This window comes from Stegastes partitus, unplaced genomic scaffold, assembly GCF_000690725.1.
Source record: "Stegastes partitus isolate 25-593 unplaced genomic scaffold, Stegastes_partitus-1.0.2 Scaffold26, whole genome shotgun sequence".
NCBI classification, from domain to species: Eukaryota; Metazoa; Chordata; class Actinopteri; family Pomacentridae; genus Stegastes; species Stegastes partitus.
Genome location: NW_007577757.1, coordinates 166,947 through 192,015, shown reverse-complemented (window position 1 = coordinate 192,015; position 25,069 = coordinate 166,947). Strand labels below are relative to the sequence as shown.

The window sequence follows — 25,069 nt, the reverse complement described above, 5'->3', positions numbered from 1 at the left end:
CAACGTTTAAATCGTTGTCACTCACCAAAATGCTCCGTGTGTCCTTGTCCGTGACACGTGTACGAACTGTCCATTTCCTTGTTGACAAAACGTTTGCATTTATTTGTTTTTTGAAGGCAGTTTTGTTCGTCAACTTGTAGTTTTATTCCCTGCCTTTGCTGGCACACTGACATATCTTAGGGTGTTACCCACCATCTGTTGCTCAGTTTATTCGTGTGACACTGTTGCTAGGTGTGTACCACGGCCTGTGCCACGTCTTCATGCATAAGATAAACAATATGATGTTTTTGTTTGTTTTTAGGAGAGCTCCGACAAGAGTGTGATCGAGCTCCAGCAGTATGCCAAAAAGAACAAGCCAAACCTTCATATCTTGAACAAACTACAAGAAGAAATGAGGAAACTGGCCACACAGAGGGTAAGAATTACACATCTACTATACAGAGTGCAGAAAATATTTAGATGTTGAATGTCTCTTTACTTTTAACCAGAGCTAAACCTCTCCCCTGCCTTTCACAACCCTGCTCTAGTTTTTTGTCTATAACAATGCAGTACTCAGCGGTTGCCTGGTTCTGAAGAGACGAAATGTTTAAGAAAACGGCCAAAGTGTAACTCTGTAGTTTGGCTGTCATTTGTATTTGGATTCAAACATGTATAGAAGTGTAAAACTTTTTACAGAAGACCTTTTGACTTGCCATGGTAGGAAAAGTACAGGTGTTAGTAATAATATTGACTCTGCTCTGTTTGTGCTCAATAAACCTTGACAGAAGTGTGTCAAATGTCTTCTGTGAAAATGTCTGCTGTATAAGCTCTTTTGTTTCTAAGTGAGGAACTTCTCATCTAAAGCTGGAGGCTGTTTGTTTTTGGAATGTGTTCATCCTTCGTTCCATTTCCAAGAGCCAAAAGGATTTATTTGCTGTATATAAAGGTATTTTGCCACCTGAGAGCTCATTGAAGGAAATAGGAGGGAGTAGTTTTAATCCAAATTAAAGTGTAGCTTTCATTTAGGCAGACAGTAAATCTGCAGAGTCCCAATTAGTGGGATTCTCTTCTTTATCGCAGCTACATTTGATGCTTCAAGACTTTGATCAGTGTAGCTGTCGATCTCTGGTTGACAAACTTTCATCACTACTACCAGGGTGTGTATACTTCTGTATAATTGGGCTATCCTTCTAAATAAACTGCTCATGTTTTTGTAACAGGAGGAAACAAGGAAGAAACCCAAGATGACCATAATGGAGTCTGCCCAGCCAGGGAGCGAACCCCTCTGCACTGTCGACGTTTAAAGTCTCTGAATCACTGACGAACCACGGCACTGAAACCCAGTCACTGTCAGACATCACACCACCATTTATCACTTAATTATGCATCACTGAGATCTAATGGCAATATAGTACCACATTGACCGGGCCAATCGAAATGCTTGCTTCCTTTACCTGCATTTTATTGGTTCAGCTGGTAGATGTAAGGGTAGGACTAAATGCACTAACGGACCGTAGAGCAAATATCGTCTACCTCTCTAGATGCGTCCTCGCTATGGCACTAGGAAAAAAAAGAAAGAAAGAAAGAAAAATCCCCCCCCCCCTCCCTACAGGGTGCAGAGAAGTTACATGACTTGATAACACATGAACCACATCACAGTAAAAATGCATGCTTCTTTAACTGCGAAAACCACTGCACACATTGGTTTTGTTTTGAAGTGTTGTTTTCAACAGTGGCAGTCTTATAGTACCAGCACCTGTTAAGTTTTGTTTGTGCTTCAAGTATTTGAAAGGGACTACTAATACTTACTTGTATTTATACCATTCATTTCTAATTGGGGAAATAAAGTTCCTTGTTTATTGGGTATTTTAATGGTAGGTGTTTTGGATATTTTGGGTGATAAATACAAATATATGCCGTTTTTGTTTATCCTCAGAATGGACAGTCGCTGTCTTGGTTTGCACGATAAGAACATGCGTTGTGAGGTGATCACTATTCGGAACCATTGTTATGCACTCGTGTCCTGTCAGATATTTTCGTTGAGTGATCATGCTGTTGGTACAGAAATAACTGCTTTTGGGATATTTGGGTTGACTTTTGTATTTGGAGGGTCTCGTTGCCTTTTTTTTTTTCATTTGCTTTGGCAGTACAAGAAACTGATGTGCTGACACTGCAGTAAATCTAAGCACAGGGCCACAGAGTACTGTAATAATGTTGAGGATCATTTCATTTATCCTCTTTAGTTCTCACTCGCTTTATATTAATAATGTACTAACACCATGCAAACAACTAACCGCTTAACACATTTTAGTTACTTCTTAAGTTTTGGTGCCCTTAAGAAAATCACGTTGGTTACATGTTGCCTTAGTTAATCCATTTCATGAAGGGCTCAGAGTATATACAGTACATTGGACCTAAAACACCCTTCAGCAAGAAGTGGAAAGACCAAGCCCCATTTACTTGATAAAGCATTTAATGTTTAGGCAATTAGTATTTTTAATGAAGACAGCCTATAAAACATGACACTTAGGGAAATATGCCTACAGCATGTGCAGATTTTTAAGACTCGTCTTTATGGATTGTGTATTTTGTGTACGTTTGCCATCATTGTGACAGTTGATCGTACTGTCTGACCACAAGTAGAATACATTTTTCCAAAGGCAGCCTTGTAAAAAAAATTAGTTGGTACTGACGTGAACAAAATGCGATCAAGTCATTTAGTCCGACACAAGCTGACGAAACTGTGTATACCAAAGCTTACATACAGTCTTATGCATTTTATAGAATACTTAATGTTGCTGCAAACTGTACAGTAGAGACAGTAATAGATGTATAACAGGAAAATGCTTATCACTTGCTGGAACAAAATAGAAACTGCTGTGCATTCTCTATCGAGTATTTGGCCTGTGCTTTTTCTACAAAAAAAAAAACATACAAGGACACATCGGTTTCAACAAGGCTCTTGTGATAGTGTAGATCGCTTTAAGAATGTGCTTACCCTTCTGTGCGTGTGTTGTCTTGCCAAGTGTGTGTCAGTGTGAGAAGAGGGGAAAAAAAAATACTGCTTTTATGTGTTGCCGTTGAGTTGTACCAATGAATCGTTTGAAATGTTGCTGCCTAGAAAATGAAGTACGTATTGCAACCTGAGCTCCATGACTACAGTGATATTTGTTATGCAAAATAAAATGTCTTGACTAATGACTAGAAGGGCTTTGTTTTATTCAGTCAGAGAAAGATCAAATGCAGAAAGAAGGAGACGGTAACAGAGAAAGTGGCACTTTAGTAATAGAGAATTAAAGCTACCAAGATTTGACTTACTGTTTTAATCCACAGCTCATACAGAATATGGCTAAAAAAAAAAAAGTACTGCAGAATTCATACAAATGGACCCATTCCTTACAACTCACTTTAGCAAATATTGTCCTGTGCATACTACAGTGATGCTAAGATGACTGTATAAAATAAGGGTTCTTAACTGGATCAAACACTTGAGATCAATTGTGTTTTTGTTTTTCTTTTTTTTTTACTAGCTCATTCCCAAATACTTAAATGACAGAGAAAACAATAGTTCAAAGCTCCTTGGAGCCCTGTATGCATACATTTATACTATAGGAAGCCCGTGTCACCTATCAAACTGTACAAGGTCTCTGTCTAAGGCTAAGAACCCATCTCTTCCTGATTACAGCTGGGTTTGCTGCTGCTGGGAGTTGTAGTCCACTCTCTCTAGCAGCAGAAGCATCTCGACGTGCATGGTCTGAGGGAACAGATCCACAGCCATGGCTCGCACTGGACGGAACGGGGCTCCGTGAACTCTGTTGGATGGAGCTCTGCACAGACTGAAGACAAAAGAAAAATTTAAAATTTCACAGCGTTACAGAAGAAAAAGTATTCCATTATTTTCAAACGTCTGCTTCTGTATTTCTTTTGTTTTCTTGTACTAAAAACACATCATGACTCACTCGATAAAGTTGGTCATGGCTGCCTTAGCATTACACGCCACGTAAACCAGCCTCTTCAGATGCTCTGCTCTTCGGATGGCAAGAATCACCTTGGAGTCTGTTTAATGAGGAAAACATTTCTTAATGTGAGCGTTCTGAAAATGAGTGGGGATATATGTTGTGTGAACTCACGTAGGCCTGCCCTCGGTGGATCCACGATGGCGGTGACGTTGGGTGACACAAGAGCGTTGAGGATGTTGGGGAACACATCCTCTGCTTTTCCACAGTGAAACTCAATGTTACTTAGACCTAACGAATACATACAAAGAAAGAAGTCAACAAAAAGGAGGGGAAAAATATGCAGCACCTACATATAATCATTGGGGATAAGTCCTGACCCACTGATCTGTTGCCTGGCTAGGGCTTTTTCTATAGTCTTTGATTTTTGTAAGGTATTGGATCGTTTAAACATTTATTAAAATGGACCCATGTGAGAAGTTTAGAGGGAAAAATCACTATTTGGTGACGCTGTTAACAACTAATAGACATCTGATATGTAAGAGACCATACACAGAAGTCAGTGGTTTAATATTTAATAATGTGTTGTATTTAAAAAGATTGTGATATTAAAGTCTTCAACTCAAAAAGCTGTCAAATACATGTACTGGAGTTGAAAATATTCTCTCTCCCTCTGAAATGTAGTGGAGTGGAGATATAGTAAAATGAAACTACTCAAGAGCAAGTACCTCTAAGCTGACCATAATTACAATACTTGATTAAATATATGTAGTTACTTTCCACCATTGCATAAAATAATGACATTGTACATTCTGCAAACTGCTGGCAGCAGTGATGTTGTCGGTGTTCTACCGTTGAGCTTTGCGTTAACTTTGGCGTCCTCCACTGCTTCCTGGCACAGCTCGATTCCAATCACCTTTTTTACCCTCTGGAGACAAAAATCAAAAAAGAAAGCCACAGTGAAAACCTGGGTGGATGCTCATACTCAGTTTGCAGAATCTCTCCTTCAGCATGTTTTATTATCGTCATTAATGTTACACACTCAACTTTCTTCACCTACAAACAGTTAATAGCTGCAGGTTTCTGATCTCCAGTTGACTCACCAACCTGTCCAGTGTTTACTGGTCTCTTGTTTGTTGTCTGTCTTCTATCCTTTTCTCTCTCCTCTCTACCCTCAACCCAACCAGGTGAGGCAGATGACTGCCCTCCCTGAGCCTGGTTCTTCCTGTTCAAAGGGAGTTTTTTTTCTTTCTGCTGTTGCCAAAGAGTTGGTCAAAGGGAATTGTTTGGATTTGTTACGTTTCTTTCTTTAATATAACACTGTAAGTCCTTGACTTTACTACATGATTTTTCTTATATAAATAAAACTGAATTTAATTGGATTTTACAACAGAAGCTTTGCTAATCTGTTGGCTGACAGTCAGGGGTGTATGCCAGAGTTCTTCTGCCCCCAAGTGGTCAAAAGAAACAAGCCAGAGTGAAAATGTGCAAAATACATGTCACAGTCAAATTAAGTCATCAGTATTGCACAAAACCTTTTTTTTTTTTTTCTAAAAAAAGCACTACATATGTGCAGACTAATTATCAATTAGTAACTCATCGGATCATCAGCAACAACCCATTTACTCAAAAATTGTGTAAAGAAAGACAAAATCCACATAATACCTACACGTCTGGTTTGATTATCACGGCCGAGACAAACAACAAACACTACCTTAGCCAGAGAGATGCCGATGGTTCCCGTCCCGCAGCACACATCCAGCACCGTGCTGTCCTGATCCAACTGAGCCCATTCCGCCACAGCAGAGTACAGCACTTCTGCAGCTCCTGTGTTCACCTAACAGGTAACAGACATTACCATTCACAGGTTTACCACCTGGTGAGGCGTGGAGGTAAGTGTATGCAGGCATTACAAATCAAAGAAAACAACACAACTGGAACTATTGTATTCAGTAGCTAACACAATATACAACTCAACATTTAAGAAAAAAAAGTCATCAATAATCACATAAAATCATTCACAAAAAGAATCATTCAGAAAATCCACATCAAGCAGAGATGTTCACTGGACGATGCTGATTCTACGTGGCAGTTCCAGTGTACCATTGTTGACAGCAGCTGAATCAACTTGGCTGCAGACGGAGCAGGTGGTACTAGAGAACCTGTGAGGTAAACGCGGCTGTTCCTTACCTGGAAGAAGGAATGAGGAGAGATTCTGAACTTCAGACCGAGCAGCTCTTCATGAATGCAGCTCTCTCCAGCAACCAGCTCACAGGGCAAGTCCTCTGGGTTAGGAGAAGTCCTTCACAGCCAAAAACAGAGGAAGTATAGCAGAATGGTCTGGATTATTCTGACCGTCAAGTCATTGAATGCAGACGGATTGTGACTAACAGAGCATTATGTTGTTTCACCTTTGACCCTCTCTGACAAAGTACAGAGAGGTCACACAGCTGTCTTTCCCCTCTCCTTCTGTGAAGTACTTCCTCATGGAGCTCTTTAGAGCATCCAGTTCCTCTTCTTCAAGTTTCTACGAGTCAATGAACAAATAAAGAACATCAAAATAGAGAAATGCAGCAATATGGGAAACTACTATGTCAGATAGAACACATTTTTAACCACCTGTGGGTTGAAGAACGCCACTGCCATGGCTTGTTTGGTCCTTGTAGTACGTACAGTCAGCTGCTTCCAGTGTCCATCATATGTCTCAGGGCTGTACACAGGGTATGGGGTTGTCCTGTTTGCAACAAGAAGATTAAATAAAATACAGGAAAAACTACTGTTTTTCAGGTCAGACTTTTGGGGTTGTTAGAATAAATCCACCTGGAACAATTTATTCCTATGCGTTGGCCAAAAAGGGTAGGAAAAGTAAAGCCCAGCACTATCAAACACAACAATGTAAGCCAAATATTTATGTGCTTCATAAAGAACTGTGTTTATTCTATTCATCACTGAAACACATGAAGAAACGGACTGCTGTGAAACTCAACATGGTAGAAGATGTAAAACTCATGGACAACCCGTAGCTCCTTGGACATTCATCCAAGGACAGAACTCTTATTTCTTTCTTAATTTTATTTTTGCTCTCTCTTTGTTATTGTTTATCTTCACACCTATTCCTGTTATATTTTACTATTCATACCTCTTGTATGACTGTTGACCTCTACATCTTCCAATTGTACAAAAACGATTTCATCAAATTAATAAAAAAATAAATAAATACATAAAAAAACACTATCAAACACAACATCATATGCAAAGCTAGGCTAAGGCTGCCTCTGTAGGTAGTCTCATGTCTATGAAATAAGAAAAGAAAAAGAAAGAAATACTATGTTGGACAGTAGCTGGTCTCAATGACTACAGTTTGTTGGAACTTATCATGATACCTGATGAACTTCTGAAACTCAGCGACCACCCTCTTGGCCTCAGCTGAGACGTGGCACGTCTCCGCCGGCCCCACCACAGCACAGGAACCTCCTTTATATTTCCCCAGACGGAAACCGATGGTCTTATCCTCGCCATCTGCACCCACCGAGATGAGGAACTCACACTTGTTTCTGTACTCTGTCTACCATGATGCAGAAACAAGATCAGGCCAGTTAGATGTTGAAGCATATAAAGGTGTGAAACTACATCATGAAATTGTTTAAACTTGTGTACTGTGTTTTCTTTTGCTTCTTTTGTGTTTTACTGGTTTTATGATGTAGTATTTTTTCTTTTTACTGCTGCACAACCAGTTGCCCTTTGAGGACAATAAAGGCAATGATTGATGCAAATGTACCTGTGTAGGAGACGGTCGAATAGGTTCCAGAGGACAACACATTTTGTTGTATTTCCCTTTCTGTGCGAACAGCCACGGCAGCATGGCTTTGTTGGTGCTGCCAATCTCTCTGAAAGGAAACAGGATGGTCAAACTTGCTGAATGTTGTTGAATGACAAACCTAAATAACAGCTGTCAGAAGCTTCCATTAAAAAGCACAATATCAACCTTCAGTAACACACTGTTGAAAGTCTAGTGTTGCTGCTGTACCATGTCTACATCACATCTGGCATGCCTCCATGTACATGTCACCACCTACTTGGCCAACCGCTGCAGGACTCCCACCACCTCCAGCTCCTTCCTCCTCAGCTGCTCCTCGTAAGGTACATTCCACAGAGGAGTCACCACATTGGCTATCTGGACACTGAGGGGCTCCTCCTCCTCGTCCCCCTCTGTTCTCTTGGCTGGGGGCTGCCCTGCCGCGCTCTCTCCCTCTTCCTGCCTCCTCTTCCTCAGAATGGGGTCGGCTTTGGGTTTGGCCAGCCTGACGCTCAGCACCTGACCCTTCCACTGCATGCCGTGCACCATCTTCATGGCCTTGTCACGTTCCTCCTCATTCTTAAAGGTGACGAATGCAAACGTCTGCTTTCCAAACAGCTTGATTTTGTGCGGATTCAGGTTGTGTTTGGCCAAGAATTTCTTCAGGTCGTTGAAGCCAACGAACTTGGGCAGATTCCTGATCTCTACTTTGTAGATCTCGGATGTGAAGAGGTCCTCTTTGATGTAGCGGTACATGCTGGGGTCAGAGGCTGCCTCGCTTTCCCCTTCAGTTTGAACATCAGAGTTGACAGCATCATTTTTGGAGTCTTGGGTGAGATCTTCAGGCTTCTCCTCCTTTGAAGGTGGATCAACAGCAGCTGGGCTGCTACTAATGTCTGCCATCACTCTGCCAGCTGGTAAAACACCAATCAAACCGCTTAATTTGAAGACTGATATTTATTTTGTATTTAGAGAGATCAAACATGTGATAAGACGTCTTGTAGACATAACCAGACACCAGAATTTGCTGCTGTTTGACTTTTTAACAATGTTTCATGATACATAAGTTGTACAGATTGTTTTCAGATATCCAAGTTTGGCTAATGAAACAATGCAACTTCTTAATAAAAGTCAATAGAGGTTGATATATTTTCTAAAGGGAGAGATTGGAACACCAACCACCAACCAACTCACAAAGCCATGTGGCCTTACTCTTGAGATTATAACTGGGATTTTAATTTTGACTTAATGGAATTATTGACACTGAACATTTTAATGATAGTTTTCAAAACACACCTCAGCCTAATGATAAATGATCAAACTACAGCGACTCATGGTCGGCTACAATAATGTGTTTTCATGCTTTTATCTGGATCAAACAATTACAATGTGCAAATACACAGACCTTAATGTCTGTGGTGACAACACAAGTATGGATTTTTGAAACTTTGACATTTCTTGTAAGTAAATAATTGTGACCAAAAAATGTTTTTAGTTTATACCGTTATCAGGCATCACATTTAGGGTGATTTTAGGCAATACAGTATTGTTTGGTGAGTGTAATATCCTTGTCTAGACATAATTTACAGATTTTACCTACGAAATAATAAAAAAAAAGATCACTTCTGCAATCACTAATTGGCTGTAAACTTTTAAACTTTTTTACTAAAGACAATCAGTTTTTACCTGATTCAGTGATTAACTAACAGCAGCTAGCACGTTTAGATTTTAAAACAACTACATACAAATGCATGAATTGCTTTTAAATGTTGGTTGTATGACTCGCTAGCACACAGTTCGGTCACTTGCACTAGATAAAAGTATGTTGTGTTAGCTTAAGGCTGCGGTGGCAAAACATTCCCTCAAGTTTCTGTTGTTTGGAGGAAACGACACGTCAGTATTTTATTACCTGACATTTTGTAGTTCCATATTGTAGTATATATATCAGCAAAGCCAATATTTCACGTAAGTCCACATAATGTTTTTTCTTGTTTCTTACCTTCATACATCTACTTTCACGTCCACTTCTCACTACAGCGCACAGCGCGCCGCCATGTTGACTGAACCACGTGCAGCCTGAACCCTGAACTCTGTTAAAGCGACAGTCGTCGTTTTGGGTTCCGCAGTATTTTCTCATGTCGCGCTGGTTGCTCTGTATTTTAAAGTACTTATATGCAAAGCTGATTTTTGAAAAAACAACGTTAATATTAACTTTCTTAATTGTGCATATGAGGAAATGTGTCTTATATATATAGGCTGGAGAAAAAAACAAGACAAATCTAAGCAGAAGACAAAACAGTAACAAGTAAGGGTCCTCGGACCCTAATTATATACAATCATGGGCTTAGATTTTATTTGTTTCTATTTTTTTTGGAAGGACGCATAATATACGCCCCGCATGATATATAGAATTCATTAATTACCATCACTTCGTTAAAAAAAGAAAAGAAATAAAAAACACTTTTCTTTTGTTGCATGACAGTATAATGGTTCACATCCTAGCTGTGTTTCCTGATTGCCTTGACCTCGTTTGTTATGGATTCATACAATTTCGTTTCAAGATTTAGAATTTCTGTATCAGACAAACACTGTACCATATTTTTAATCTCTTCTTAAAACTCACACAACGAATGGTAATTGTTGTATTTATTGTAATTACTTTTGTCTTGTTAAATCTTAAGTTGTGTTTCTGTTGTAAAAGAATTTATAACTCAGGTTTATTATTGTAATTATTTTAAAAAATCACTAATACTATACATTATTAAGGTTATCCTCTCTGATTAATAACTGCAAAATCTGAACCTTAATATTACAGGTCTATAGGTTTTTTTTAGGCATAATTCCTTAATATTTATATTATTTAGGTAAATGCACATAATAGAGAAGAGCGAAGGGTCTTAACGTCGTAATTCAAAATACCCACCTTGTTTGTTTGTTGTTAGTTTGTTTTTTTTATGAGGAAGTACTTTGGCTCAACGGCTGTTGTTTTGAATGATATAAATAAATATAAAAATATCGGAAACTTGACCGTGATTTGTATTATTATTATTATTATTATTATTAATATTAGTATTACTGTTATTATTATTAGGAAGAAAAAGAAGAATAAGAAAGAAAAAAACAGTTAAAATATTTTTCATCTACTTATTTTATTTTTGCAGTTAGCACATCACACCTTTTAATCCTTAGTAATCATTTCATGTAAACTAAATATCAGCATGTGTGCAGTGCGCTGCAGAGGGAGGCGGTCGCGCGGGATTGCGCGCGCCGTCACAATGTGCGCGCGGGCTTACGTAGAGAATTCGGCGCGCGAAAGCTGTAGCAGGAAGTGAGTGCAGCTGAAGGGAAACGGCGGCCAGTTTGGGATTTGAATCTATCAAACTACTTCCATAATCTTCAAACATCTATATTAATATGGCAGACCCGAAGGTGAGCCCGCACATTCCCGGTCATCTAACTCGTTATGTATACTATGAAATCGGAATTTTGTGAAAAACGTTGTATCTTATGTGTCATAATTCGTCAAAGTTTGAAAAGGAAACTGCGAGCCACAAATGCCGACAATGATCTTGCCTTTCGTGATGCTACAGCAGCTATTTGGTGTTGCATAGATATAAAAATGTAACGAAAACTGAATAACTTTCTGTGCGACAACTACAAATGTGCAGCGTGTCCTCTGCGAGGTTTCACACTCTTTACCTCAGAGTGGAAGAGCTCAGAAGTACTCTGAAGTGTGCAGCCAGCAAGCATGTTAACGTTAGCCTCGTACTCTGATCATTAGCACAGCAAGGCGGTGGGTGATAGACTGTCCGCGGTTTAACTGAGCTATCGTAGCCGCCAGTCACGTCAAAGGATCGTTTCACAGTTTACATATAACCGGCTGGCTGAAGACGGCGAGGTCAGCTCGGATCCCTGCCTTTGTCTTCCAAGCACAACAGTTGCTAACATTAGTTGGCTAATGTTAGCTGTGTTAGCAGGGCGCTGGAGACAGTGACTCCGTATTATCTGGAACTTGGTGGTAACAGTGTATTATAGAACAGGGTGGCAGTTTGGCCAAATATCACGTCTCCAAAGTTTTTGATAATTTACTGCGGTTCCAGGCTGCGACACGAACCGTGGTGGTGCTGGCTCAACGATTAGCTCCCGGCTAACCTGATAGTGAGAGGCCTCTTTAACTAGCTAGGCAACTTCACAATGAGTTGTCTTAGAAAAATAAAGTTGAGCAAGTGCTTGCTACCCGCGCTGAAGCAAAATGTAAATGCGACAGTCGTAAACCTTTAATATACCCATGTAATACTTCAGGCTAATGCCCACATTGCATTAATTATACCTTTACTATGTCACAGTTAATGTCAGTTGCAGTAATACATCTCTTAGCTGAGACTTGAGCCTTACATTGAGACACAGCTAACCTGCTATGCCGCTAACTAGCAAACCTCGTATAACGCTAAAAGCAGGTCTGCTGCTCCGAAGAAAAAGTCTCCCGCGTTTGCATACCTTCGCATCCGTTAAGTGATGCTACACTCCGTCTGAAATGAAGGAAAGTACAAACTATTTATTTGTAGTCCAATCTTGTCTCATTGTCTGGGATCATTTATAAGTCGTGATGAAGTTAGTGCTGTTCCACGTGCACACTATTCTCTCACTTTTAATCAAACTCATATGGATCCTGGTGATGTAGGTGTTCATTAAATTCAAAGAAAAGACTCAATAAGCAATAAACTAAACTTCAGATCGTGTAAATACTAAAATTGATCTGTCGTGGCTTAGGAACAGCACCTAATGGGTAGCTGTCTTTGTCCTTGGTAATTTTACTATGAATATGTGTATTCTTGCCATATTAGGGATGGACGTTGAGTTCAACATATCAGTGTGAGGACATGTAAAGTCAAATGGCATTAAAGATGCTTGGCTCAGCAACAATGACTTACAAAAGGCTTTGCCAGTTCTCTCTACAATAGCTATACTAAACCAGTGAGCTCTTAAATCCCTGTAGTGAAGCATTCATGGCCTGTTGGGTCAGTTGTCAGAAGCCACTTTGTTCCAGTGAATTTAAAGAATCACACTGACCTGTGCCATGTAGATACTTACTAGAGCTACAACAATTAGTTGTCGACTGTTAAAGTCCAAGTCAAACTATTTTGATGATTGATTTTTTGTAATTTTCTAGAAAAAAAAGTCTAAATGATGCTTCCTTAAATTCTTACATGTTCTGGTTTGTTTTCTCTTATGGCAGTAAACTAATGTCTTTGGATTGTGGACAAAACAAGATATTTGAGGACTTCATTTTGGGATTTGGAAAACACTAGTAGAAAGTTTCCACCATTTTTTTTTATTTATTTTTTTGACGTTTCGTGGATCAAACATCGAATTGATTAATGAGAGGGGGGGAAAAAAATAACAGATTAATCCAGAATGAACATAATAATGAGTTGCAGCCCATATAATGACTTTAACTTACTGTCTTGTGTCTGTCACATGAATGGAACCAATGTTTATTCTTGCAATTAATTAATTCACAACTTCTCCTTTTAGGACCAGGAAGACCATGACACCACTGCAGACTGTGCAGAGGACTCTAATCATGATCCCCACTTTGAGCCCATCGTGTCTCTTCCTGAGCAGGATGTGAAAACATTAGAGGAGGATGAGGAGGAGCTCTTTAAAATGTAAGTTGCTTTAGTGGTCTTTCATGTTTACGTTTCTTGTTTTATGTGTCACTTACCATTTTGCAGGTGAGCATGTATATTTGTGGCCTGTGATATCCCATTAATGAAACATGCTGCCCTTTTCCCTAGGCGGGCTAAATTATATCGTTTTGCCTCTGAGAACGATCCACCAGAGTGGAAGGAGAGGGGAACTGGTGACGTGAAGCTGCTGAAACACAAAGAGAAGGGCACAATCCGTCTCCTGATGAGGAGAGACCGAACCTTGAAGATTTGTGCCAATCATCACAGTAAGTCAAGTTGGCAAAGATGATTTTAATGCTGCCACGACACAAAATAACGTTGCAAAAGAAAATGCTTTTAAGAACCAAATAAAATTCCTCAACTTGAATGTGTAAAATGGGGTGAGAAAACAAATGTATTTAGAGTATATCTGTAGTGATCATATCTTCATTTGGCTTCTCTTTATTACAAACTAGTGTATGTTTTTGCATGTGCACTTGCATACTTGCACTACAGACTCTGAGTCAACCTTTTTCCCCTCCAAAATGTTTTCATGTTTTAGTGTCTCTGCAAAAACCTCAAATCGGTGGTATTTGTTGGTGAGTACTGAACTGTAGGTGAGGGGAGTTGCAGCTTCTCATGAGCTCTTTGTTCTTCTTTGTTCTTACCAGTCTCATCTCAAACATACCAAACTTAAGTTAATTGTTTGACAGTTTCCGAAGCAGATTTTCTTAGTTACGTGCTTTATACTCAATGTTTTCACTCTTCCAAGCACATCCAAATACAGTCAGTGGAGGTAAAGCAACATGAAAGGTATCTGGATCAATATTTTTCCCTTGTGTAGTAAATATGGATGGAATCCTGGTTCTGGTAAGCTCAGGAATGCTACCATTAGGCTTTGTTTTTGGTTTAGATTATACAAAATGTCATTTCAGAAAACAGTCCAGCTACAGCCCCTAGATATATATAATATATATAATAACATCCTTCAGTGGTCATGATTGATGTGCTGACCTTGTTCCCCCTCTTGTGAATTACAGTTGTACCTACAATGGAACTGAAGCCCAACTCTGGCAGTGACAGAGCGTGGGTGTGGAACACACTAGCAGATTATGCCGACGAATGCCCCAAGCCTGAACTCCTGGCAATACGCTTTTTAAATGCAGAAAGTAAGTATTTATTGATCTGATCCAGTACTGCACTTAAAGATGTGCAAACCGGTTTAAATTTGACGATATATTTTCTGTTCACAGACGCTCAGAAGTTCAAGGTGAAGTTTGATGAGTGCAAGGAGACGGTCAGAAAAACAGGTACATGACGTCAAAACTTTTAGGCATTTTCTTTCTAAAATATGTAATGTTTGATGAGATCCAGGTGAGACTTAAAGTGTTTCTTAACAAGTATGTGTGTTGAATAATCAGTTGTTAAAAATGTGCGCTGCATCAGAGTGTGTTTAAAAGACTTGTAATTCATGTTACATAGTAATGTCCCATTATTCATTGTTTTCAGAGCCCTTAATACACTGTTCTACTCAGGTTGAAGTGATTTATATTGATGTGTTATAAATTAAATTCAAACTATAGATACGTGTAAGTACAATTGTATAGAAGGGTTGCATGAATGGGCAAATTGATGTCCACAATTATTTTGATCAATATTGAAATCATGATTACTTATATATTATCTTTCCGTCAAAAAATACAATAACATTGGTTTAGGAGGAGTTTTCCTATGAACAATGCATTTTAAATGTCAGTGTCACAATCAATCATGTCCATTAATAAATAATTGTGGTTTGCCAAAATAGCAGTTGTTATTATATTCTATTAATTGTGCAGCCCACATATGCAGACTCACTCTGTTCTTTGCTGTGCACTCCAGCATTGAACTTTTTCTGTCTGCTACATGAACATGCAGGATGTACCACTTTACTGGCCTTCTAAAAGGCTGGTGTCGGTATGATCTGCTACATACTGTCTTCTAATGTAACCACATAATTGAAGAGGTGGAATATCCATCAGAAAGGCCACTGAGATACTCAGTGAAAAAAGTAGGCATGTTTTCTCTAAAGGTGAGATGGGGATTTGCAGCTGAGTTCAAACTTGTATAGCTTTTTCGTTGACGGCACATTTCACTGTTTTGCCACAGGCGACGCTGATAGTGCAAACAAGGTCGCAGAGAAGCTGGAGGTGCTCTCCGTAAAAGACAAGGCATCTGAGGAAAAGAAGGAAGAGGACAAAAAGAAGACTGAGAAGAACGAAAATGAGAAAAAGGAGGTGAAAGCTGAGGAGAAGAATTGAGAACCAAGAACTTGCTTTGCTGATCTTCAATTTATCAGTTATTCCTCTTTTTCTACAATAGACTCTAAATGAACTGAATTTGGACACTTGCATATTATTAGTTTTTTGTTTTGTTTTTTTAAAAATCTGTTTTGCCTCAAGATCACAAGTCCTTGATGCCACTGGGGGAAAAAAATACAAGATAGTGAATTCATGAAAAAAAAAAAAAAAGAAGTCCTCGCCCTCCCACCCCTTTCCCTCTTTGCACCATGGAATGCCACGCCTTCCATCCTTGTCATCTACAGTTCAATGTTACTTCTGACAAACTGTGAAAAGAGGCTTGTGATAGTGATAATTCCCACATTGGGGTATTTTGTTTTGTTTTGTTATTCTGAAGCAGAGTTTGTTTGTCGGGAGAGAGGATAATGTAGCCTGCTTGTTAGCAGCACAGGGTCGGTGACCAGGCATTATGGAGGTGCATTATAGGTCTAAAACCCCATGATGCATCTCAGTGGGCCGTCTTACCCTGTCCACTGTCAATGCTTCCACTGTTACAGACAACAAGTAAGGTGAAGACTTCTCAGTGGATGCCTTGTAGAAATAGTACTTTCTTGGTTCCTTCTTTGACCAGTTCTGTCGGGAACTGGCTAGAAGAGGAATCCACTGCAGGGGCATCAGATGAGGGCTGCAGATCGCAGTGTCCACTGATAGCTGACTGATAGGAGATCAGATGCACTTAGCTAAGAATTTAAGTTGTTTTTTTGTTTTTTTTTCTTTCCGTTTATTGAATATCCGAAAACCATCAAGTCCAAAGTGAACGGTTCATCAGTTTGGTGCAGCTATGCTCTGACTTAAGTTCCACAACAGGAAATCGAGTTTGTATTCTTTAGATTATAACATTCCCAGACTTTAAAGCATGTAGAGTATATGTAACAGAGTGTGCCCTATCTGATCTGTGTGCTCACCACCCTCTCCTTTTCTTTCCACTAATTGAGTTCTTAACCTTGCCTCTTAAGTGCATCTAAGTGCCAGTGCATCTGTAAATACATGTATATGGATGAAATGTTGCTTCTCATTTGCACTCAAATGATTCGAAATGTTTCCTCCAACTTCGAATAAAAGCTGTTAAAGACCACGTTTGCATTCATATAAAATCCCTTGGTTCCTAGAAAAGCACTTCAAAACTACATATTTTCACTGTTAAAACATAGCTGTCAGCCGAAAGCAATGAAGATAGCAATGTTCTGATTACCAAGAATGAATCTGATTCACTCAAAGAGTTGGAAACTTTATTTACTCTGCTCAGGTCATTGGGAAATATTTCCTCTTCACAAAAATAGGAACGCATGTACAGTTATAGTATATTCTATATTTTAATACATATTGAACTTTCTATACGAGTTTCAGAAAACATCAGCTCGTGGCTGAAAGAACAGAGTCATTACTGACTGTCAGGAATGGCCCCTGACCTGCAGTGATGTCCATCCCAGAAAAAGAACATTAGACTAATGGCAGTCGTCTTAAAGAGGAATGACATCGATAGCATTCTGATATGTGGTCAAACTGGTCTGAGAGTCATGACAGACGGGGATTTTTAGGAAACTCAGCAGCTAACGGTCTGTTCTGGTATTTCAAGATGTTCCAGTTTGCTATTCCGTTGACATTCCTACTCATCAGGTTTGACTAAAAAACTAGCCCTGTATACCGCAGCTGTACAACTATTTTTTTTAACATATCCGAAATACATGACTTCAACAGACTGTCTTGTGTTACTTTGCTGTACTGTCTTCATGGTAAGGCAGCTGGGTGAGACCTTAGAAGGGAGACCTGCTCGCTTGAAGGTAGTAACTACAGCGAGTCTCAGTAATATCCCATTTTGGCAGAAAGCAACTCTACCACAGCTACTGGCCTTTATGCTAGGACCTTTGGAGAAAATGACCTACAAATGTATCAGAAATGGGAAGAAAAAACAAAATTAAAAGTAAAAAGTAATGTTAATTTATATCAACCAAGACCACATATCACTTTGTACATCTTGCCTTTTCTGTCGCTACTTTTTAAGTTTACTCAGTCTGAGAAGTGTGACTTGCTGCTCAACACAAAACACCATTTTTAATTGTCCCGTAGTGTACAATAGTGTTTCACCCATAGTTCACTGTGTTTGAAACAGCTTCTTTTTTTTCCCCCCCGAAAGGCAACAATGGTTTATTCTTAATGCAGATGTAGCTTGACTTAATGCAACCCAATGTAACATTTTACATCCATTTAATTTCTGGCATGTTGTCATTGTCCATTTGAACATTATCAGTTATTTTTATGGTTAAATGTAATAAATGATAAAAGAAAGAAAAAAAAAAAGTTCCATTTAACTCTCTTGAGTGGCGGCTAATGCCAGAGCTGTACCAGACAGCTGCTGCAAACTGATTTGGCATTTTCACTCTCCATGTCTTTGAGAGTCTAAGAGGGTGTGTGGCCGCTTCTGAAATCTCCAGGTGTCTTCAATGCAAAGTCCAATCTTTGAATCGTGTTCAGCACATGTTGGCGGTTCAACGTGGACTGCTCACTCGTCAAGGATTGTGACTTCAATATTTCCTTACCTCAGCATCACATATCTATAATTACTATTCACCATATCTTTTTTTTTTTTCTTTTTACACTGCAAGGTAGAAGAAGCTATATTTACTTATGGATTTACCCATTAGTCATTATCTCATTTTATTTACTCAATTTATAATTTATGAACAAAAACAACAACAACAAAAAATCCACTCAAAATAAAACATCCATTCCAGGCTTAAGTATCTGTATAAAAAAGATGTATCAAACATAGCTTTTGAAAGGTTGGGTATATAAAAACAAAACAAACTGTTTAAAAAAAAAACTACAAAATGAAATGGCTGACCATTTGTCTATTTTTTTTTAAACTACATGAGATAATGACTTGTTTCTTTACACCCTTCCATTCATGTGATTATAGCACAAACTTATATACTAAACATTTTTCTTCTTTTTTTTTTTTGTTAGACAACACTTGAACAGAAAAGTTGTTTTGGTTGTGCAGGGCCAGGCTTGTTCTGACGGTCTAACGTTGGGATGAGGTATTCTGGTCTTTCAGAATGCAAATATATCAGCCCAGCGCTTGTGTCATGTTGAAATCGCCCAAGTCAGAAAAGAAACTAAAGCCTATGTCAACGTACTGCACTTTCGTGATAGGAGTAAAGGGGGTAAGCTATTTTCAAGTCCTAAAAATCTGCACTTGACTGACACAAAAAAGGAGACATTCATATTGTATGAATTCACATCAGCTAGCATCTCTGCTGGTTGCATTGTTTCCTGGGAATTGAAAAAAATTAAGTTAACTTGTTTTTCTTGTCATTAAAGGTCCCATATTGTGAATTTTTTTTATTTTTATTTTTAAATTCTGTTTTGCACAGTTTATAAACTTGGAGGTGTAAAACTAAAGCTGTGACAATATAAAGATGCTTACCGTCGTCATTCCTCAAGCCTCAGCTCAACTAGATGGCAGAAACTGGGTAACCAATAGTCTTGTAACTAAAAGCTTGCATAATCCTTCTTCCATCACTGCTGGCTGCTTCCAGGTGAGCCATTCAGAATGAGCAGCTACATCTCAGTCCACCAGGTTTATTTACTTTATATGGCTCACTTCTGCTCACTCAAAATATCTCAGAAACAAGCAAAACGCATCAACTGTTTTTCTGTCGGCTGCAAAAGTGAACAACAGTCTTCATGCACTCCCAGCATCTGAGGAACTGAAAGGTTACTCTTACTTTTGACAACAGGAAAATCCTTAGTGTTGGCATGTTGTGCAGCTAATGTGGGTAATGTTACCTTTAGCTTTGATGATACGCCCACAGATTAGATAGATAGATAGATAGATAGATACTTTATTCATCTCCAAGATAGCTCTGTGGAAAGCACGAGGGACATTCAGAGGTAGCGGTGAAAACTTTAACACCAATTAGAAACCAATAAACAAGGACTGGGTGGGTTACTGTGTTTTTATGTCGCCTTTTGTGCTTCAGTGCAACCTAAACTCAGCCGTGTTTACATCCGTTTCTCTCCAACGTCCTGTGTCTACATATACTGTATTTTAATGCAACCAAATTTCCAATAAAGTCGTTCTCACTTACGTATTTTTCTGTTGTCAGACCATGGAATGAAGATGAAATAATGACTGAAACGCAGCCCATTAAGACTACACAAGAACTTTCAAGCTGCTGCTTTGCACCACTAAAATACTATACAATTCTATAACTTCAACATTGTCTGACAAACTTACCCTGCACAAGTTAAAAACAACAGCCGTGCTAACAATTTGTCTATATTTGCTTGTAAAATGATCACCTCTATGTCAGCCGCCGTGCATCAACTCTGCAGCTCTGTCAAACACAAACAACAAAGCAGATGCAGAGTGAGTCTTCTTCCTGAACGGGTTGTGGTCAGCAGCAGCTTAAGTGTATTTAAGGGTACAAACACTGAAACAGCCTATTTAGATCAGTGCTAAAATAAGGGTGAAATGAACATTTTTTGGAATTCAACTGAAAATTAAAAGACACATTTTGGACTTATGTGAGACTTTCATTAATTTGCTATAAAAAGAAGAAGAAGAAGAAAAAAGGACACAATATGGGACCTTTAAAAGCAAATCTTCCTCAGTGAATAATGAATGCAACCACCAGACACGATAACATGACTTTCCTTCTGATATCCCCAGTTTCTCATTTGTGTGTTGTGTTGTGTTGTGTTGTGTTCTGCACCTGCACATCACATCTCAGAGCTGTAAACCTCCACCACACATGCCAGAGATGGCATGAACAGTACAAGTTAATGTGAAGCACCTTGACTTCTTGAGGTCAACTGACTCTTCTCGCAGAAATCCATAGTGAGGACATCAGTGTTTAATCCATCTGAAGTGTTTTTGTTCAGCTCTCAGCTTTTGCTGGAGCGAAGTTTGTGTTTGACAATTGGAACCACAAACGCTTCATGACCACAGCTGAGACAACACTAATAACATTGACGATCCTGTTTGACGGTCCACTCTTACGACCAAGATGATGAGCCACGAAAAATGTTAACGACAAAACACACATACAGTACAGCCTGCAGCGGCATCAACTGACAACCTACCCCTCCGGTACAAACACACACGGGCATTTGGCTAGACAGGCCCACACAAGAGCAGACAGATCCTCTGATTGGACAGTAAGTCCAAATCAGGGAGTACTATGTGCCCCTGACTGGCCATTATCTTATTAAAAATAACAGAGAGTAGAGAATCTCTTTGAAGCAGGGCTGGCCGTTGTTGTTGGAGGTGGATGTGGTGTCCCTGCTCACACTGATATCTCATATGTGGTGCCTCCTACGCCCGTCACCTTTTTGACGTTACTGTGGCGACTGGGGCTGAGGGTGGCACCCTGGGCACTCGGGTGGCAGTCCATCTGCCCATTAACTTTCATGGCCTCTCTGAGTGGAAAGAGAAGAACAGAGAAAATGACTCAACACAAATAGCCAGAGATCCAACACAAACCAAACAATGAGGGTTGTAAAAACATGCAGATTAGTTGCTTTAAACACCACAGTTTTAAATTACAGAAATGTAACCGCAATGCCAGTGATTACAAGAGTGTGTACTTGTTAATGAAGCAAAAGGTTTAGAAATGTTCGTTGAGGAAGTGAAAAGCATGCAAAAGAAAAAGGAATGAGGAGTTACACAATTTTATTCATCTGACATTTGTGAAACGATACAAAAATGATATTTTCCTAGAAAAGCAAACATACAAATCATAACAGGACATATTAGAATTCAGACAAAACAGAAATTATGAATAAACGGATAGATCAGAACAGTTGGACAAGTACCATACATCATATACAAATGCTATATTTTGTCTTAGTTAGCAGTAGTATACTAGAGCTCATGAATTGCTGGCTGTGTCCAGAAAAAGGAGTAGAGTTTCCAGTTGAATGCAAACAGTGCACAACAATCCTCACTGGTTCAGTACAATGCATGCAGTCCCCCAGGGGTAATGTTAGGATTCATACCTTGGGCCCCCCAGACGAGGTGAGTCTGTCCTCTCATGAGCATTGATGTAGGAGAGTTTCTGGTGGGAGTAGGATGGGGATCGGGGCATAGCAGGGGAGTGGGGCTGGTGAGCTGGGGAGCGATAGGGGCCCTCAGGACCTGTGGCCCTGCTCTGGCTGCTGTTGCTGCTACTGTGATCTGTGTGCAAGGAGGTGGATGAAGTCCTTGGGGCACGGCCCAGTGTGGTGCCAGCATGGCGCAACACAGGGGTTCTTTGACCATAGCTCACCAGCCCGACCCCCATCAGGTTGTCCCTGGATCCTCCATAGGCTGGGGGTGTTGGGCCTCTGGAGCCGGGGCCGCGAGGCCCATCTGGGTAGCAAACATTGTGGGGTAAACCATAGCCCCCATCAAAAACGCCAGAGTCCTGGGCATAGATTTGGGTCTGGGAGCGCCCATGCAGCATCTGCCGCTTTTCCCTCTCTTCCATCTCCTTTCGCTCCTGGATGGAGGCCATGATGGTCTGGGAGAGGTTGTCATAGCGCACCGGCGATGGATCCCTGTCCCTAGGGTGAGGGGATTGCCTGCCCACCCCCCTGGGGGGCATCACTGGACTGTAGGTGGGGGCGACCTGTTGTCTCTGTATTTCAGGTTCCCGGATGTGGCACATTTTGGTGGGCAGGTAGGGCGAGTGGAACCCCATGGAGGGCATACCACGGTGGGCCATGCACTCATTGGCAGTGGCTGGGGAGATGCTAGGGTTAAGCAGGCTGTCGTAGGACAGACTACCATTACGGTTGGAGAGAGTGTTTGGAGAGAAGACACTCTTGTAGGGGGTGGAAGTGACTGTCTGGGGTTGCAGGGCTGGGAGCTGACCCTTCTCCGGCCGGCGGTGACCCTGCTTCAGGCTGAGAGAGCGGGAGTTGATGGGGTCGGAGTCAAGCTGGAGAGGAGAGGACTGAAAAGTGCGGTGGAGGGGAGCATTGGCATATTCAGGCAGGTCCAAGTTTGGCTCGGATCGGTAGTCATGACCACGTACACCTTCTTCCAAGATGGCCGAAGTCTTGCGGTCATCTGGCATGACAATCTGATAGGGAAACAGCAGAATGACATCAGGACTGAGTCCTCGTCATAGACAACTACACCTGCAATGCTTTTGCACCAAACTATGAACCCCAGCACGTAGAATGGGTCTACTATTCACAGTATCACAATACTTATACTACTTAAAGAAAATGACTTGTACCTAAATGCAGAAAAAAAACATGTCTTACCTTTTCTCCAGCAGTGTGGTAATGGACTTTCGGCATGGTGCCAAAGGACGGTCTGTATTTATACATGGCTGGAGTGGATGGATGGGTCTTACCAGAGAGAGAACTCTCTACAACACACACATTGAAGAAAAAAAACAGAGTTAACACTGCAGACATAAAAGAAATGACACAATTATAGGAGATCAGATAGCAAGTCCTTTCTGGAAATAAACATATCAGAGCTGGATTCTATTATCACAGCTAAATGACTGTAGAGACTAAGTCCTGAGAACCCACACAATCACGATTTCTACAGAATGAAATGACTTGGAGAGGCAGGGAAGCCAGATGGTAAGAGTCAATTTAGTAATTGATATGCAACACACATGTATCTTACAACAGCCAATCTTTTTTTTTCTTGAGCAAAACAAAAACACAAAAGCATGAAAGGGGCTTTTTAGCAAACAGTTGCTCCAGTGCACAAATGCCCGAATGTGAGAGATATGCAAAGAAATCTGATTTCCACAAATCAGAGGAGTTTTAAAGGGGAGTTAATCCATTTAGACCATCTGCAGTACTGTGAAGCACCACCAGAAAGCAGTAATGCTCCACTGAAGAGCAGAGAGCGTTCACTCCCTGACATAATGCACCATGACACTGGAGATCCTCATGAGGGAACCTGCTGTTCACACTATATATTATTGACACTTCATCCAATTGACGACAGCAGAGTTAAGAACACATTAGCATTAACTAACACTCTTAGGTGTAAAACTGTAAAACCAGCTCACAGTAGATTCTTAATTTACGCAGATTATTTTCAAAGACTCATATTTTTATCAGACTTTTGATAATGGACCATATTTTCTTCCATCTCTCCATTTGACAGAGCTCCATTGCTACATGCCCTCAGAAAAAAAAGGTGGTGATTCATGTTGTAATGATTCACTCTACAATTGTACCACAAATCTGGTGCTGATTCACTGAACAGGGTTTGCCTCCTCACCACAAATCACGCCTATTCTCTGGCCAGGCATAAAAAAGGCCATCGACCTGCCATCAGGATGCACATTTATCAGGCTAAACTAGCGGCAACTCTCAAACTGGGACACTAGTGATCTACAGAGGGAATTGTCGTTTGGTGCAACCCTGACAGGAAAGAGAAATGGGATTGATGATGACTGACAGGAGAGAGAAGGAAGGAGGGAGTCTCTGTGTTTCTGTGGTTTCTTACCTTCGCTGGAGGTCATCTGGCTTTTCAGCTGGTTGTACCTGTCAGCTTTAGGCGGCAGCGGCGGCTGGGTTTCTTTGTCATCCAGACCGTCGAGGCTGCTCTTGGACTAGAGGGAGGAAAGCGGGTCCACAGCAGGTCGAGGAAACAGAGAATAATATTTGTTGGTGTTAAAGATGCACAAATACAACTGTCACAGGGTGCTGTAGGGTGGCAAAGCTGCACTTGGAAGCTGATATATAAGCTTATATGTATTCTTTTTAGTGGCTAATGGAGTGGGAAAAAATGATGTGATGTTAGCAGATTATATATAATAGAGCATTCATTTTATTTGAAAGGAGCATTCCACCAATTCACCTGTGTATGTCTGTAGAACTGTTGGTTTAGTCTGAGATTCAGGCATGTTATGCAAGTGAGAAGCAGGTCACAGAGGTCTGGTAAAACTGTCTTTTTAACAAATGACTCTTAAGGTCTGGTGGCATCATTTAGTTACTTCGTAATTTATTGAAATTTTGTGCAGAACCAATTTTAACAGTCCTCCCAAACATTAATTTTTAGACAAAAGGTTTTAAGACAATCAAATTAAATGTTTTCATTCTATTATACAAGCTAAGACTCATGTAGTGTGTCATGTGGCAGTCAGAGCATGATCAGGACATGGTGTGAGTGTGGGAAAAAGCACAGTATAGCTTTAGAATGGATTAGCGTTGGTTTTTAAGCAACAAGAGCAAGTAGATCAAGACTGGCCAGATTTGGAATTACTGACATTTTGAGACATGTAATTGCAACACAGAAAATATTCACTTGAAATAACTAAATGATACCTGAATCAAAGGATTGTGAAAGAGCTTCTAACTGTGGAT

At 40.1% G+C, this 25,069-nt stretch overlaps 4 protein-coding genes and 1 long non-coding RNA gene across 5 annotated transcripts in view; 3 read left to right on the top strand and 2 right to left on the bottom strand.

Annotated features, from left to right (window-relative positions):
- Window positions 1–3,183, top strand: part of dgcr8 (DGCR8 microprocessor complex subunit) — a 17,147-nt gene extending 13,964 nt beyond the window's left edge. The window contains exons 12-13 of the mRNA XM_008297517.1: window positions 302–415; window positions 1,200–3,183. Coding sequence (XP_008295739.1) covers window positions 302–415; window positions 1,200–1,283 — 198 coding nt within the window. The 3' untranslated portion in view covers window positions 1,284–3,183. The remainder of the gene's footprint in view (window positions 1–301; window positions 416–1,199) is intronic.
- The window catches only part of LOC103369019 (uncharacterized), a 703,792-nt gene that overhangs the window by 586,571 nt on the left and 92,152 nt on the right, over window positions 1–25,069 (top strand). The window lies entirely within an intron of this gene.
- On the bottom strand, window positions 3,182–9,815 carry trmt2a (tRNA methyltransferase 2 homolog A). Its single transcript, XM_008297528.1, has 12 exons — window positions 9,731–9,815; window positions 8,012–8,645; window positions 7,714–7,822; window positions 7,319–7,500; window positions 6,555–6,669; window positions 6,347–6,462; window positions 6,126–6,237; window positions 5,650–5,772; window positions 4,788–4,863; window positions 4,110–4,226; window positions 3,939–4,035; window positions 3,182–3,815 (listed from the first exon to the last, which is right to left on the bottom strand). Exons 1-12 carry the CDS (start codon window positions 9,738–9,740, stop codon window positions 3,659–3,661), a joined length of 1,848 nt encoding a protein of 615 aa, XP_008295750.1. The 5' UTR covers window positions 9,741–9,815; the 3' UTR covers window positions 3,182–3,658.
- Window positions 11,037–16,814, top strand: ranbp1 (RAN binding protein 1). Its single transcript, XM_008297538.1, has 6 exons — window positions 11,037–11,160; window positions 13,267–13,400; window positions 13,530–13,687; window positions 14,441–14,569; window positions 14,654–14,710; window positions 15,549–16,814. Exons 1-6 carry the CDS (start codon window positions 11,146–11,148, stop codon window positions 15,698–15,700), a joined length of 645 nt encoding a protein of 214 aa, XP_008295760.1. The 5' UTR covers window positions 11,037–11,145; the 3' UTR covers window positions 15,701–16,814.
- The window catches only part of zdhhc8b (zDHHC palmitoyltransferase 8b), a 76,585-nt gene continuing 72,092 nt past the window's right edge, over window positions 20,577–25,069 (bottom strand). The window contains exons 8-11 of the mRNA XM_008297550.1: window positions 24,210–24,315; window positions 22,997–23,103; window positions 21,743–22,809; window positions 20,577–21,163 (exon numbers count right to left, since the gene is read on the bottom strand). Coding sequence (XP_008295772.1) covers window positions 21,031–21,163; window positions 21,743–22,809; window positions 22,997–23,103; window positions 24,210–24,315 — 1,413 coding nt within the window. The 3' untranslated portion in view covers window positions 20,577–21,030. The remainder of the gene's footprint in view (window positions 21,164–21,742; window positions 22,810–22,996; window positions 23,104–24,209; window positions 24,316–25,069) is intronic.

Coding starts and splice junctions, on each gene's coding strand:
- trmt2a (XM_008297528.1), bottom strand. Junction 7,823..8,011: donor GTCCTGCAGCGGTTGGCCAA/GTAGGTGGTGAC, acceptor GTTTCCTTTCAG/AGAGATTGGCAGCACCAACA. Junction 4,864..5,649: donor TCGGCATCTCTCTGGCTAAG/GTAGTGTTTGTT, acceptor TTTTGTCTCCAG/AGGGTAAAAAAGGTGATTGG.
- ranbp1 (XM_008297538.1), top strand. Junction 13,401..13,529: donor GAGGAGGAGCTCTTTAAAAT/GTAAGTTGCTTT, acceptor CCTTTTCCCTAG/GCGGGCTAAATTATATCGTT. Junction 13,688..14,440: donor GATTTGTGCCAATCATCACA/GTAAGTCAAGTT, acceptor TGTGAATTACAG/TTGTACCTACAATGGAACTG.